General features: G+C 31.5%; 1 protein-coding gene across 4 annotated transcripts; it reads right to left on the bottom strand.

Annotated features, from left to right (window-relative positions):
• Window positions 1-210: 210 nt before the first annotated feature.
• LOC18099159 (BRAP2 RING ZnF UBP domain-containing protein 2) lies at window positions 211-9,595 on the bottom strand. Of its 4 annotated transcripts, none has more exons than XM_024601884.2 (13): window positions 9,181-9,592; window positions 8,174-8,364; window positions 7,970-8,085; window positions 7,778-7,886; window positions 7,542-7,665; window positions 4,721-4,818; window positions 2,300-2,406; window positions 1,948-2,194; window positions 1,809-1,862; window positions 1,476-1,619; window positions 1,224-1,288; window positions 746-800; window positions 211-638 (listed from the first exon to the last, which is right to left on the bottom strand). In XM_024601884.2, exons 2-13 carry the CDS (start codon window positions 8,360-8,362, stop codon window positions 474-476), a joined length of 1,473 nt encoding a protein of 490 aa, XP_024457652.1. In that variant the 5' UTR covers window positions 8,363-8,364; window positions 9,181-9,592; the 3' UTR covers window positions 211-473. The 4 variants fall into 4 exon arrangements, 3 of the variants coding, with proteins under 3 accessions (XP_024457652.1, XP_052308808.1, XP_024457651.1); XM_052452848.1 differs by having other exon boundaries at window positions 7,778-7,881; window positions 8,174-8,383; XM_024601883.2 differs by having other exon boundaries at window positions 8,174-8,383.
• Between the last annotated feature and the right edge of the window lie 5,320 nt (window positions 9,596-14,915).

Genomic DNA, 14,915 nt, shown 5'->3' on the forward strand with positions numbered 1-14,915 from the left:
TATTACATCAAAACAATTCAATCATAAAAAACTTATTTTAGTCAAGAGGAGAAAAAATAAAGAAAACAGAAACATAGAGTTGACATAAAAAAGTCATTGAAATTATTAATGTAACACACTGCATCTACAACTCTTTTATCTCTTTCGTATTTTTTTTTATAATCCGTGTAGGATCAGACAAAACATTTTCATGAGGAAGAAAGAGACGACTTAAAAAATAAAATTGCTGTTAATAGCACTATTTCACATATTTTGACCTCCAAATCCACATTCACAAGCTATACAAACCCATTTATTCTAGTTTTGCCACAAGTAATTATGCTGCGGATAGCAAATTAGGACAGCAGGACTGCACATGAAGGCTTGCACTACAATGGCCAGGCCTGGTCCAATGTGGAGCCCTAAACTAGCAAAATCAGAGGATTGACATGAAACATAAAAAGCCAAGTTGATACTTACAAATTCCCCCATCATTAGCTCTCTCTTGGGTTATTAGCCTTTTTGCGTCCCTTGGGACCCTTCCCTGAAGACGATTCCACTGATATTGGTAATACAGTTCCATCCTTCAATTCATTTGGTATAGATAGCTGCTGCTCCACTTTCTTCCCTGCTTCGAGGGACATCATCAAGTCCCTAAGCTGCACGTGCATGGAAATATAGAAATGTTAATCGGGATTGCAGATCCGTCTGCCTTGTCTATGGTAAGAACAGGATGCGAGGGATGTCCAAAAATAAAAATAATCACCTGTTCTTCCAAGTCCTGAATTTTATCGTCCTTTATTTTCAAAGCCATTTTCTCCCTGAAAAGAAATTGAAGGCGATACCAACAAATTATAGTTCGATTGGAATATAGGAATTCAAGATGTTTCAATATTTACATTGCCGGCAAAAAAAAAGGTAGGAAATGGAGCGAGTACGGACTGAGGTGACCTACAGCAAGGCCATAACTGTTGATAGTTTACAACTTTCCTTACCAATCCACCTAGCATTTCAGCACTGCCATTGTCTCAAATATGGCCAACATAGAAAAATGTAAAATAGGAGCTAATGTATAGAGAATTTTTAAAACATGGACAACATCTATTGTTAACCCAACAGCAGAGACTTAAAAACTAACTTTAACTTTCACATCACACGTTTTGTAAAAGAACATTAGGCGAATACAACGCAATAAAGCAAAGTCCAGACACAGGATGAAGGCTTTTTTTATAAACCAAACATACCTCTCTTCGATTTCCGATATCTTTGCTTTCCATATCTCCTGATTTTTCACTAGATTCTCATTGAGCTTCAAGAAGAGAGAGAAAAAAAGGTCATAATTAACAAACATAAGAAGTAAACAAAGCATTAGTACTTGGTATTGGAAATATATCTCTGACAATGATACAGAGACAAAATTACATTTCCAATCATCCTAACTGAAGAGATCAGAAAAATCCTATATAAGCCCAATTGCACACCAGATACTGACTCACATCATCAAGAAACTTCTTCTCTTTTATACATCTATCCAGCTTGGCCTGCAACTTCTGCAGTTTTTGAGCAATAGCCTTCTTAACAGCTTCAGAAATTTCTCTTTCAGTTTCTTCTTTGACTTCTTCGAGCAAAGTATCAAAATACTATGAAAAGAAGATATATTACTCCAGAGTACTGAAAAAAGCCCCGCGTAAAGCATAATATGTAACAGACCAAAAAGCACGGTCAAAGCAGACACAATGGCCACATCATAATGAAAATTCCGTTGAATCTCCAGTATAGGCTCAAAAAGATAGTTCATTCAATATGGAAAAGCGGAAGAATGCACTTACAAGCTTTTGGTTCTCAAGCTGGGTGGCAAGGAGTTCATTGTACTCATTGACAATCTGTAATAAATTTAAATAAGATTATTTGAACAAAAAAGCAGGAAAAATTACAAGTATGTTTTCTAAGTAACATGGTACACATTACTGCTTCAACTTTGCTTTTCAAAAGAGCCTCGCTAACTCCAGAGTCTGCACACTCACAACCTCCACAACCATCATAAGCATGCACACAGTGGGAATTCAACTCAACTAACTTCCCATCAGTTTTTGATTGAATCAGTCGGTGAACATAATTGTCACCAACATAATCCCAAACACGCTGTGTGTCCAATTCAAGTGAATAACAGTGTTGTGTTTCTTTCCAATGTCGTATAGCATGTCCTCCTTTATACCTGCACCAGTTTTTCTTGTTCAAAGAATGACAGACTGAAGGACACAGTGAAAAGAATAAAAAAACATAAATCACTCCAGACATAAGAGGAAACTGAAATCGTTACCTGCCACAGCCAACAAAACCACATAAAACACAAATCCATAGATTCTCAGAAGTTTGACATACAAAACAAATTGATTTCTCAGGTTGTTGCTGGCAATATCGGCAAACCTGAAAGTGACATGTAAATAGCTGGTTAGCAAACTTCCAAGTATTTTTTCCTTCTAATTTCATTTGGAAACTTTATAAAAACCACAGCAACAATAATGAATGCAGAAGCAAATCCTAACAATAAAGAACTGCAGCCACACAAGTCTACTGACTAAGCAAGCTTAACCCCCCAATCTAAAGTTAGCATAAGCAAATGGTAGTAGAAAAGCTATACGGAATGGGGAAAACAAATCTGCTTATGCATTTTCTATAGAATCCACTATATCATATTATTTACTAAAATCAGCTATCATATAATTAATTAAAATTACCAAATTCTTAGAAATAAAACTTATATTAGATGAATAAGAAGAAAAGGAAGATTATAGAAAATCAAATCAACAAGGGGCATAGAAACAAAAAGCCGTGGATTAGAATTTTGGAGGAACCAATAAGACTTGTGGAAAATTGTACAAGCCAAGCAGATAGCCATTGTAATTAGGATTTTAAGCTTCTGGAATCCAAAATTTGCCAAAGTCTCAGCAAATGATGCATTTCTGTCAATAAGTGATTTAAGACATTAGTGGCCAAAACTACTGCTTCAACCATAGCATTGCCTTAGAACAACAACAAAGATGCCAGGCAAGGCTCTTAGAATCAGTTGAACTTCTTTTTTTTTTTTTTTTTTTGATTTACGTGGGTGTCCGGGCTAGCTTGCGCGCACCACGACTAATCTCACGGCCCACTGAACACCCTGCAAACCCAGTGGGCATGTAAGGCACCGCGGGGGTGACAGGCGTGCACATGAGGACTCGAACCCAGGAGCAGCGGAAGGAGACAAGCCCCTCCCACCGCCAGGCCAAGACCCTCAGTGCGCATGATTCAGTAGGTGGTGAGTGACCAAATGAAGTTTCAGCTAGACTATGATCAGCTCAGAAATCATCACATGATTATTTTTCATAATTATCAAAATTTAGCCCTAATTTTTACAACCCTTTATTTCTCATATTTTTCCAATCCATGAATTTGCGTGTAAAAAATGAATGACTGGTAACTTTCGCAACTGCCACCAAATACAGTGCCAAAGGAATTGAAATATTTGTTTCCAGATCAAACATAGCATGATGTTTTAAAATTTTGGATTATATCCAGTAACAGCTTGCCTCTTCAGTGACAACAACAAAAAAAGGAAATAAAAGTTTTAGGGCACTTGAATCATTGGTACTATGTTGCAGGTTTGCGAATTCTTCTATATTAAACTACAAAAGTATGGCAGGTGACAACTCATACAGACAACAAATGCCAGTAAGACAACATGTAATCTAATGATTTACAATTTACAATATACAAACAGCATATACAAGGGTTTCAGAGCAAGAAATCAAAACCTATGTTACTGATTAAACCATAAAATGATGATTGAATAATAAAACGATGTTATAAGACTCATCTGTAATTCATCTCTAAGAATTTGGATACTATGACATGCTACAACACATAAAAAAGACTTATCAGGAAAACAGCATTTACTCTGACAAATTACATTACATAAACAATATAGAAACTAGGTAGGATTTGGAAGAACTTCTAGCCTAGACATCAAGTATAGTCAGTGCATGCAATGATAGAGGAACAGCAAAAGACCTTACATAAGTCATTACATGTCAAACTTAAATGTGCTTTCAGGCGTTAATTGTTGAAATACAATCCATGAGATATCTTGACACAAAGTATCCAAAAGAAAGTGGTTGATTTTCAAGTACTCTTGAGGTACACTAAAAAAACCCAAAATACTTCACCAAATAGGAACAGGTTAGTTACTCTCAAGTCATAGGAATAAAAGGATTTGAACCCACCAAAGGTTTAAAATATTTCCTAATCATTCTACTTTCAAACTGGCCACGGACCTTACACAAGCACAAGCAGCACATAAATAAAGTGTAAGAAAAATCAGCATTTGGAACTTTTAGCTTAGGGATCACCATAGTTAGTGCATTCACAGATAGAGGAGCACCAAATGACCTTACATAAGTTTTTACGTATCTAATAATTTGCTTTTGGCATTAATCGATCAACAATCAAGGGGATATCTTGACAAACTGTATCCAATAGAGAGTGGGTGATTTTCAAGTCCTTTTGAGGTCCACTAAAAGGACCCAAGAATACTTCATCTAATAAGAACAAGTTAGTTGCATCTCAAGTCACAGAATTGAAATGATTTGAATACTAAATGTTAAAATATTCTCATATCACTTTACTTTCAAACTGGGCCCCATAACTTGGACGTGCACAAGCAGCACATAAATAAAGCGCAAGAAAAATCAGAATTACTCACCGGACAAGAAGAATCAGTCCATTTTGAAATGCAAGAGCAGTGGAAAGAATGATTACATATAGTTGTGAGAATTCCACCCATGTCTTGGTCTAGCCTCTCTGCATCATGAAGAATTAGTACCATAACCCACAACATATTTTAGTGTTGACACTACCCGCACTATGCTGCGGGTTGGGTATTTTTTTTTTCAGACTTAAAAAAAAAAAGGATATTAGGAAGTCAAAAATGTGATGCATGCTGGTCGAAACACTTTTAAAATACATAAATGTTGACGCATTGGATGACATGATTTTTTTAAAAAAATGGTCGAAGCACATCAAATCAATTCATGTCAACCATGGTTAACTTGTGAAAACCGTGATGTGGGATGTGAGATTGCGATAAAATTATGGAACCCATGTCAAAACAAATTATGAAGCCCAGTTATAATGAACCAAATATTGAAGGTTGACAGTGGGAAAAAAATAAATTTAAAAAAAGGACCCAAAAAAGATGACTCGAGTAAACCTATATAGGTGGTCAGCACAACGTTGTTGGTCAGGGCAAATTTTTTTGGATGGAAGAAAAAAAAAGTTAAGATGATGCTAGAATTTCTCAAAAGATAAATTTGGTTAATTTAATAATATAAGAAAAAAAAAGCAACTTTAATTTAATAGCATGAAAAACCAAGCAAACCGGGTGAATCTCCTTAATCTAGGTTGATCTTCCAAAATCGTAACCTGTGAAATCTCAGACCCGGCTCAATCAAGAAGCCTAATTCTCAACCAATTTAATGTTGAAAGATAGAATATAAAAAAAAACCAATCTAAAAAACTCGTCAAGGTAGAAAAAAAAAACAATAAAAAGAATGATGAACAAACTTGATAGAAAAAAAAATGAAGTACAATGGAATCGCAAAAATAAAATAAATTTTATAAATCATCTTAAATAAATAAAATTAGCAATCAAAAGAAAGGAGATCAAATTTGAGAGATGAAAAAATTGAAGGAGAATGAAATTGAAAATAATTTCCAATTTGAAATATTTTTTTCAAATAAAATATTGCAATTAAGAGAATAATGACCACATCTGAAGGGAAAAGAAATTGAAGGGTTGTTGTGAATTCTTTGAGGGGCAGAATAGATTGAGGTGGAGGAGAGAGAGAGAAAAAATCAAAATGGTGTCAAACTAGATGGAATCACCATGCATGCACCGCCTAGGGAGGAAAAGGACCCCGAGAAGAATCTAATGAGGTGGTGAAACAAACGGTTTTGACCAACAGAGACAGCCGCACCCGTCGCCTAAAGGCAACGAAACGACTAACACATGCAACACACGCATACGCAGCTTTTTTGTTTTTTCTTTTATTTTATTTATCAAAATATGACATTGCTCCTAAGACCAAGTAATTGTAACTAAAAAAACCATTATGAAATTACAAATAAGCCCCTGCATTCCTGCTTTTAGAATTTCGAATTTAAGGGCAATAAAGTCATTACATTGTGCTTAAAAAAGTAAAATATCAAAAATACCCCTAGACCATAGTTAAGTGTTTTTTTTTTTTTTTTTTTGCTTTTAAGGGTAATCAAATAATTTAATTGTGTAAGAAATTGTGGAAAGATTGAGATGCCCCTTAACAATTCAAGAATAACAAATAGACCCCATGAAAAGACCATTTAACCTTTAAAGGTTAGTGAATCCAATTTTGTTGGTTAAGGGCAAAAAAGTAATTTCAATATGGCAATGAATAGTTTTTTTGTGTCTAGGTATACATTGTTTTTCCCATGTGATTTAGAGTTTTTGTTAATATTACAATATCATGTGTTAGTTTCATTTTGGATAGCATATCCAAAATAACAAACAAGCTTTGCAAACACAAAAATATTCTCCATTGTCTCATTGAACTTATAATAAGTTTGGAATCACAAATTCCTTGAGCATCCAAAGCTAGGCTAGAAAATGTAGTTGCTTATATAACATAAACCTTCATGTCTTAGCAATTTCAAGATAGAATCGAGGAGAATGAAAAGAAGAAAAGACATGAAAATGAGCAAGAAAGCCATTTCCAGCCATTGGATCTCAAATTACTAGTATAACTCATAGTAGCATAGCAAACAATAGTTCAGGTTGTCTAATTATCTTAGTGGAGGTAAATTGGAAGGCAGATAAAGAGTAGATTCTAAAGCGAAAGAACCCATGTGAAGGTCTATCTTTGACTTATCCACTTGCTTTCTATGTATGTACCTTACCTGCTTGATTACATCAAGTTATGATCTAGTACATTCTTTTTAGGACCACCACTAGGAGCAGTGTTTTACAGAAATTGGAATCAAAATAGAACACAAGTGGGAAAAATAAAAATACTTGAGAAATATTTGGACCATGCAACATGGACAGAATTTTTCATGACCTCTCACAACCTAATTAATGCCTCCATCACAACTTAACACCAACCCTCTCTCATTCTCTCCCAGTAAACATCAGAATTAATTTATAGAGAAGAATATGTTTATCAGAAATCCCTTTAGCCACTGAACTCTAAGAAAAAGGTCATGGGGTAAATTTTAAAATGTATTCATGATTAAACAAAGACTATGCAGCACTCGATAGATGTATGGTCCACTAAGCAAAGAGATTACCGCTTCCAAAGTATATAAACAAGAAAAAAGGACAGATGATACTTTTAATAAAGCTTATCTGCTTTTCTAGCAATCTTATCTCTTATCGAGAATGCCTTTATGATGTCCTATACCATCCATCTAATTTCTATAATTCTTTCAAATTTCATTCCAAAATATGAAGCATTCTCAAAGAATAGCTTTACAATGATAACTAAACATACCAAGACAAACTGGACAAGAAGGCTGCTCAGTTGTGCTTGTTGGAGATGGCTTTGTGTGTTCAAGTGAACCACTGTAACCAGTGAACTGGACATCAACAGTGAAAAGCACCCGGCAAACTTCCTCCTGTAGAAATATTAAAATGACTCAGTAATAATACAATGAGAAAACTGATTTCAAGAAATAAATAAATAATGAGAGCAACAGGATAGAAATTGTTAAAGAAAAGGATGCTTACCTCCAAAGAATTGAATTGTCTACCATTAAAATGAAGATAGAATTTATCAGTGGAGTCTTGAGTATCAAATCTTATAAGAATACTATAACGATCCTCCATTCCATCTAACCTAGCATTCATTGCAACAAATCAGTACTTTGACACAATAGAAGAATTATTTTTTTCAATAATTATTGAAGTCATTAATATTACCTAACAATTCGCATCTCCAGAATGTGGTGAATGAAAGAAGCACAAAACTGGCAGAAGTCAGCATAAGTCATGTGGTTTGGCACTCCAACCACTGCCACTAGAGGTTTCCTTTCGACCTATACCATTATCAACCAAATTGAAAACCATTAATCACATCATCAAAATCAAACACACAAACAAACATAAACTGATAGCATGGTATACAGGGAGATCTGAAATGCCATTGTTGGAGAAAAGGTGCATAACGCCTCGTGTCTCTTCGATCCTAGGGTTTCCAGAGGAGAAGGGAAATGCCTCATTAGTTGACGATGATGATTCCTCGGCTGTTGGTTGCCAGAAGTGGTCCTCCAGTGTGGCCCCGCTGACTGCAGCAGCGCTTGAACTAGGTGACATGCCTGTTGAAAACATTAAAAACTGGAGTAGTCATCATCAACCATCAACCTAAAACTAAAACATTAAAAAATTACCCAAGAAAGAACATATAACAGCCGCGCATAGCTGAAAATCAATTAAAAACCTCAACTTTTTACGAATTTTAACCAAAATATCAGGCACTAGAGGTTCAAAACAACATTGCCTCCACATTCATCACATGAACTCATGTATTTTAAGCAATGATCATGGTACTATGAAGAAAACCAGAACCTCATGTCCCTCCATTTCCATAAAAAAACACCAATATAAGCAGATTTATTCCAACAAAACAAAAAAATCAGAACATTTTGGCATGCTAAGCAGACTTCAAGAACCCAAACCCTGGCTATCATAGTTTCCATGCTAAGCAACCTAGGCACTATCAAAGCCTAACACAGACTAATTAAAACTCAAACCTTTTGCATTGTAAAAATAAAATAAAATCAGAGGCATGTCCTCCACTCAAAGTCCCAGCCCTTAGCTCCTTAGCAGAAACCCAACTTCATATGCTTAACAGAAAATATATATATAAACTTTCGACACCCAGAATCGTACAAAGAACACGACCTCTCAATTCGATCCTCCACTACCACGAGGACCAGTTCCATGTATTTAATAGAAAAATCACACCATGTATGGGAAACATTAAAATAGTTTTGCAAACATTTCAGACCCTTCTAAGTCCTATAAGAGTTCCCATCATGTATCAAACGGAACCTAAACATGCATTTAAATACATCAACGACATTCAAAACAGAGACACATATGAACTCGTGTATTTTAAGCAAAGGAGATACCTCCTAAGACCGACTCTGATAGCCTTAACCAACTCAACAGCCTTCGTGAAACCTGGTTGGTTTGACCCCAAAGAGACTTGATAGCTGTTTGGAGATGCTACCGGTACTGGATCGTGGCTGTGGGAAGAGTTGATGTCGAAGCTGGTGATGGTATGGCAGCGGATTGATGGAGGTGCGTGGTGGTGATCGTGTGTTGTCTCTCTTGAAGCAGGAGAGGGAGACGTTGGAGAGAGAAGATGGGTGGTGATGTTGTGGTGAAGGTGTCTGTTGATTGGGTCAGATGGCGGTGGTTTTTAATATTAACTCCGGTGAGGGGACATAACACGGGTAGAACTATGGAGACGAGATAGTACGAGACGGCACGTAGAGGGTGAGGTCGTTTTGTCTATGGTTCGGTTTACAATTACGTGACATAAAATTTCATCTTTACTCTTAGAAAGCAAGATTGAACAAAATTAAAACAATATATATTACAATTACACGTGCTTTTCTAATGTGTTTTTTTTATAAAAAAAAAATCATTCATAAATTAAAATATTTATACACACATCTAATTAGCTAAATTAATATTGGATAAAAAAAATTAAAATTAAGATATTTAATCTTATAATACAAATCATATATTCAATTATGTTTAATAATTATATTTCTTAGAATAAATTATTTATTTATTCAAAGTATTATTTATTCCAATAAAAAGTAAAAAGAAAATCATTGACAAAAACTAATTGAATCAAATTGTGAAGTTCAACTATAATACAACCCGAAAGCGAATGACGAAACTAAAAAGTTAATTAATCTAAAAAGGAAAGAAAAAAAAATTTGAGTCAACTCGAGTTAATTCACTAACATGCAACTATAAACACATGATTGAAATGACCATGTAGAAAGAAAAGTGAAAAAACAAAAGCATTGAACTAATGCTGAAAAAAATTAAATGTTAAATGATGAAATTGAAAAAAATAATAAAAAACACTTAAAAAAAATCAATTTGTGTTAATTTTCAAAACTCTTGATTGTGGTCATGAGATCGGGATTGACCATGTTGAAGGCAAACTCATAAAAACAACGAAGCAAAATTCTTAATAAAAAAAAATATTGAGATATGAAATTGAAAAAATAACAAAAAAAAATATAAGTCAAACTAGATTAACTTGCCAACCTCGCGATCATAGGCATAGAATTGGAATAACCCCATGAAAAGAAAAGTAAAAAAAAACACGAAAACTAATTTATATATATATATATATGACAACTAAAATGACTAAAGTCAACCTGTGTTAACTTTCAAAACTCATATAATAATAAAAAATATATAGAGTGATGAAATAGGAAAAAGAAACACAATAAAAAAAGATCTAAAATAAAATAAACTACAATAAAAAAAGAATAGAGGTCAAATCCAACATAAAAAATAAATTGAAATGTAATGTTAAGGGATGAGATTGAAAATAAAAATTAATTAATTAGAGAATAAAAAAAATCAAAAGAATAATAACCAAGTTTGTAACATCTCATTATATGCAGTACAATTATAACCACATATTTGTTGAATATGCAAGCCTAATTGAATTCGATCAAGAATTGATGCTTTAATCATGAATTTTGTATTAGGGTTCTCATGTAGATTTTGAGAATATTGAGAAATTATCGTGAAATGACGAAATTAAGTCAGTGCAAAGTTAAAATAGCCTAAAACCAAGAATAATTTGAAATGATAGGTGGTATAGGGTGCCAACCACAGTATACTTGGAAAAAGAAAGTTTGATTAATTTAATGAGCATGTTGATTTTGAATAAATGAATATGTATTAATATATAAACGAAGGCTTATAATGGAACATGTACATTTTATCTTAATTATACTTAGCGTGAATAGTGAATTAGATTGATTGGTTTTACAAGGTTATATTTAGTGATGTTATGTGATATACAACATAGCAATGGTTGTTTTGAGCCATAAGAAGCCAACTAGAAATGTTTGGTTGTTCATTGAACTTGTAGATGAAAACTGAATAGTTTTGTCTTTTAAATTCTAAATAGGATTAGAGCATGAAAATAGTATAATTTGAGATAGGTTTCTTCATAGAAATTATAGCCAGAGATGTTAGTGTTCCAACAAAACTAACCTTGCTTAATTTGGAGTTCTAAAACTCTAAATATGGATGAAACTCTGAAGGGAGGTCAGGCTATGAACTGTACTGGATAGTTTTGGCGAGTTACAATAATAGGTAGTTCAGGTGCGTAAATTGTAAAATTAGGCTTCCCTCCCTTTAGTAAAAATATAGTGTTGTATTTTAGTATTTTTAGCAAACAAGCGACGTTCAAAAACAAACTTTCTAATCTCAATTATGATTTAAATAAAGAATAATATTCTTGGATAATTAAATTAAGTTAGCAAAAAATTACCTAGTTTCTACTTTGTTTATAAATTGTTATTAATGTAAAACCAAATTAGTAAAGGTTGTAAAAATGAAGTTTGTGTATGCATGTATATGCACGAGGATTTTAAAAGTTTTTTATTTATTTTTGGGATTAAACTAAAAAAAATATTGAACGAGAAATTGAAATGAAAATTTAATGAAACTTAAATTGTAAAGAGTGAATTAATTGAAATAAAACTGCTCTCTATATAAATAATTTTTATGCACATTCTTACATGTTCTAATATAAACCTTGCTAAATTATATTTCAACCATTTGTTCAAAAAATTTTATCAATAAACATAGTTAATCACATTTATAATATTCCACAACAATTATCTATTTTTCTTATAATTCTTCCATAACTGACCCTAAATTTTATTTTTCTCTTAACACACATAAAACCCAAAACATAACATAAATTATTCATATCATCAATATATCATCAAAACCTAAATCAAAATACATTAGAAATTCAACTTTCTCTAAATATATTATTTTGATTAATTTCAAATCATCATACTCACATCTACACTATATATACTAATTTACAAGAATTAAAAGTAATTAACCTAATTTCCAAACAATTTTCTTAAAACAAATCTAATTCTCCATAAATTAAAATCTCAACTCTAATTGGGTAACATAATTCAATTCATTTAAATTCATCTTTCACATAATAACACACACTAATAGTATACAATTCACAATATTTACTCAAATTAAACAACTCATGATCAATCTTCATCTCTTGGCCGACCATTAAGTTCTCTCTGCCGCCGTGATTTATTCTTAATCTTTCCATGATTTGGCATCTATTACAACCTGTTCCAACCCAATTAATTAAATTAAAAACAAATTTGATTTTTTCATAATTTCACTAAAAGCTCAAACTCAAAGATTCATGAATTTATTCAAAATCATCTAAACCCTACTTAAACTTGTATAAATGAGTATCAAGCACTTTACCATACAATTATTTGAGCTTCAAATTGCTTCCAATCAAATTTCCACACACTTTTCATCTTCTTCCCCTCTTGATTGTTTTGTCTCTCTCTATAAAACTCATTTCCCTCTCCTTTAATCTCCTTCAATTTAGTATCTAAGTGTTTCTCTCTACAATAAATCAATCTTAAAACAATTCAAACCCTAAAACCTCTCACAAATTTAAGAGAAAATCAAGAAGAAACTCTCTTTTTTCTATAAGTTTACTGTTAGCCATATATATATATAAAGAGGGAAGATAATTTTTTTGTTTAACTATATATTCATTACTTACTAATACTTTTATTTGTTTCTCGGGTGATTCTCTAAATTTTTGGTATAATTTATTATTGAAATCGCCTAATTTTATCCATATCTTCAACTTATTTTCCAAAAACTTTATTTCTAATTTACTATACTTATTTGTTAAATTTTTTATTATGTTTTCTTTAGGCAAAATTCTTTATTATTTATAAATTCATAAACTTATGAACCGGAGAGTTCACCATCTATATGTCATTTACTACTCATTTAGATTCTTTTTTATTTTTCATTTACTCATTTCCAATTAATTTTATCTTATTTTAGGATTTCGTGTAATTTCAAATTTTTGGGGTTTACAAGATTTGATACAAGATTAAAATGAAACCTAATTACAAGGGATAAATTTTTTTAAAAAAAAATGGAGATAAAAAAACAAATAGTTATATAAAAAATAATGACTAGATTGGTTATGAAGAACAAATGACCCGACACTCCCATACTTCGACAACCTTTCCTTTTATATAAATTATTTATATTTATCGAAAGACTTAGTTGTCTCTAATTCAACATGAGTATAACAAAACTATCAAATTAAAAATACAAAAAGGCTCATAGAAAGAAGTATCATTTAATTTGCTTTCTAAGACAGTTAAGTAATTCTATTGTGCTTAAAAAAATAAAATTATCTTAAAGGTCCTTTGATGCAAGTTAATGTTTTTTTTCTTTTAATGTTAATTCAATCATTGTATTGTTCATAATAAAAGTCAAAAGTCAAAGTTAACCCCAATAGATTTGTCAATGATAAATGTGTCCTTATACATATCTTGGTAAGTGAGGGGACAATTTAGAAAAAATATTGTTCATTGCTATGATACTTTCCCCGCTCAATTTAGTTTATGTTAATCAATTATCAATTCAATCAAAACATTATATTGTTAAAAACATTGTTCATATAGCAAACCACCTCGACTCTATTTTTTTTATTCAAGTCTTTTTTTTTTATTAGATTCTTTTTTTCAAAAACCTCAACTCCATGTTTTCATTTAAGTCCCTTTTTTATCAAGTATTTTTAATTCAAGTATTCTTTTTAATTGTGTCCTATTACTTCCCATTTAACAAACTTCAACCTTTTTTCTTCATTCATATATTTTTCTATTGGTTACTTGTACTTTTTATTTAACAATTATAGTGTGGTTTCACTAAATTGATACTCAATAAATTATAAAATAATATTTGAAATTATAACCACAAGAGGCAATGCGAGATGAAAGAAATATTAAAAAAATAAATGAAATAAAACATAAAAGAAAAACACAATCCACATTTGGTTGCAATAATTACTCTCAATGTTTCATTTTTTTTTCTTTTTATCACCTAATTTTTTTTATTCGTAATTTAAACCTTTCACATTAAGTTGACTAAAGATTGAGTTTGATATTTTGTTTCGATTGGCTTTATATCATACTCTCGCAATGTTAATAATAAACTTCAACATTAAGTTAATGCTCTATTTGACAAAAAAAAAAAAAATTATATTCATTCAAACCAATTAAAACTTTTCCAACCCAATTTAAAAATATAAAAAATATTTAACCTTTTTTTATAATAAATAATATATTTATTTCAACTTTCCAACTCAATTTTTTATTGTAATCAATTGATTTATTATTATTTATTGATATATATAATTTTTAATTAGTTTTATTGAACATATATATAAACCTTTTAGTTTGTAGTCAACAATTTTTAATGGAAAAAAATGTTAACAAAGCCAACATGCTTTTTTGAATTGAGAAAAAAATACTTTATCGTGTAGTGTAGTGCGGGGGAATCAAATTGGTTATTCTTATAAACACTCTTGTTTATTCAATAATTAAAACATTGATATGAGGCTTTTTTTAAGAAAATTGTATATATTATATATGTTTTTTTCACTAGTCTTAATAATTGTTTTTGTGTATCCTGATATTTTTTCATTGAATTCAATTATGAAAAAAATACATAATAAATTTATACTTATTTTCATTGAATAATTTTCTTCAATATAATATAATATAATATAATA

Source organism: Populus trichocarpa, chromosome 5 (genome assembly GCF_000002775.5).
Source record: "Populus trichocarpa isolate Nisqually-1 chromosome 5, P.trichocarpa_v4.1, whole genome shotgun sequence".
Classification (NCBI taxonomy): domain Eukaryota; kingdom Viridiplantae; phylum Streptophyta; class Magnoliopsida; order Malpighiales; family Salicaceae; genus Populus; species Populus trichocarpa.

Coding starts and splice junctions, on each gene's coding strand:
- LOC18099159 (XM_024601883.2), bottom strand. CDS start 8,377: ATGTTTTCAACAGGCATGTCACCTAGTTCAAGCGCTGCTGCAGTCAGC. Junction 2,407..4,720: donor GGACTGATTCTTCTTGTCCG/GTGAGTAATTCT, acceptor TGTCACTTTCAG/GTTTGCCGATATTGCCAGCA. Junction 2,195..2,299: donor GGTTTTGTTGGCTGTGGCAG/GTAACGATTTCA, acceptor AAACTGGTGCAG/GTATAAAGGAGGACATGCTA.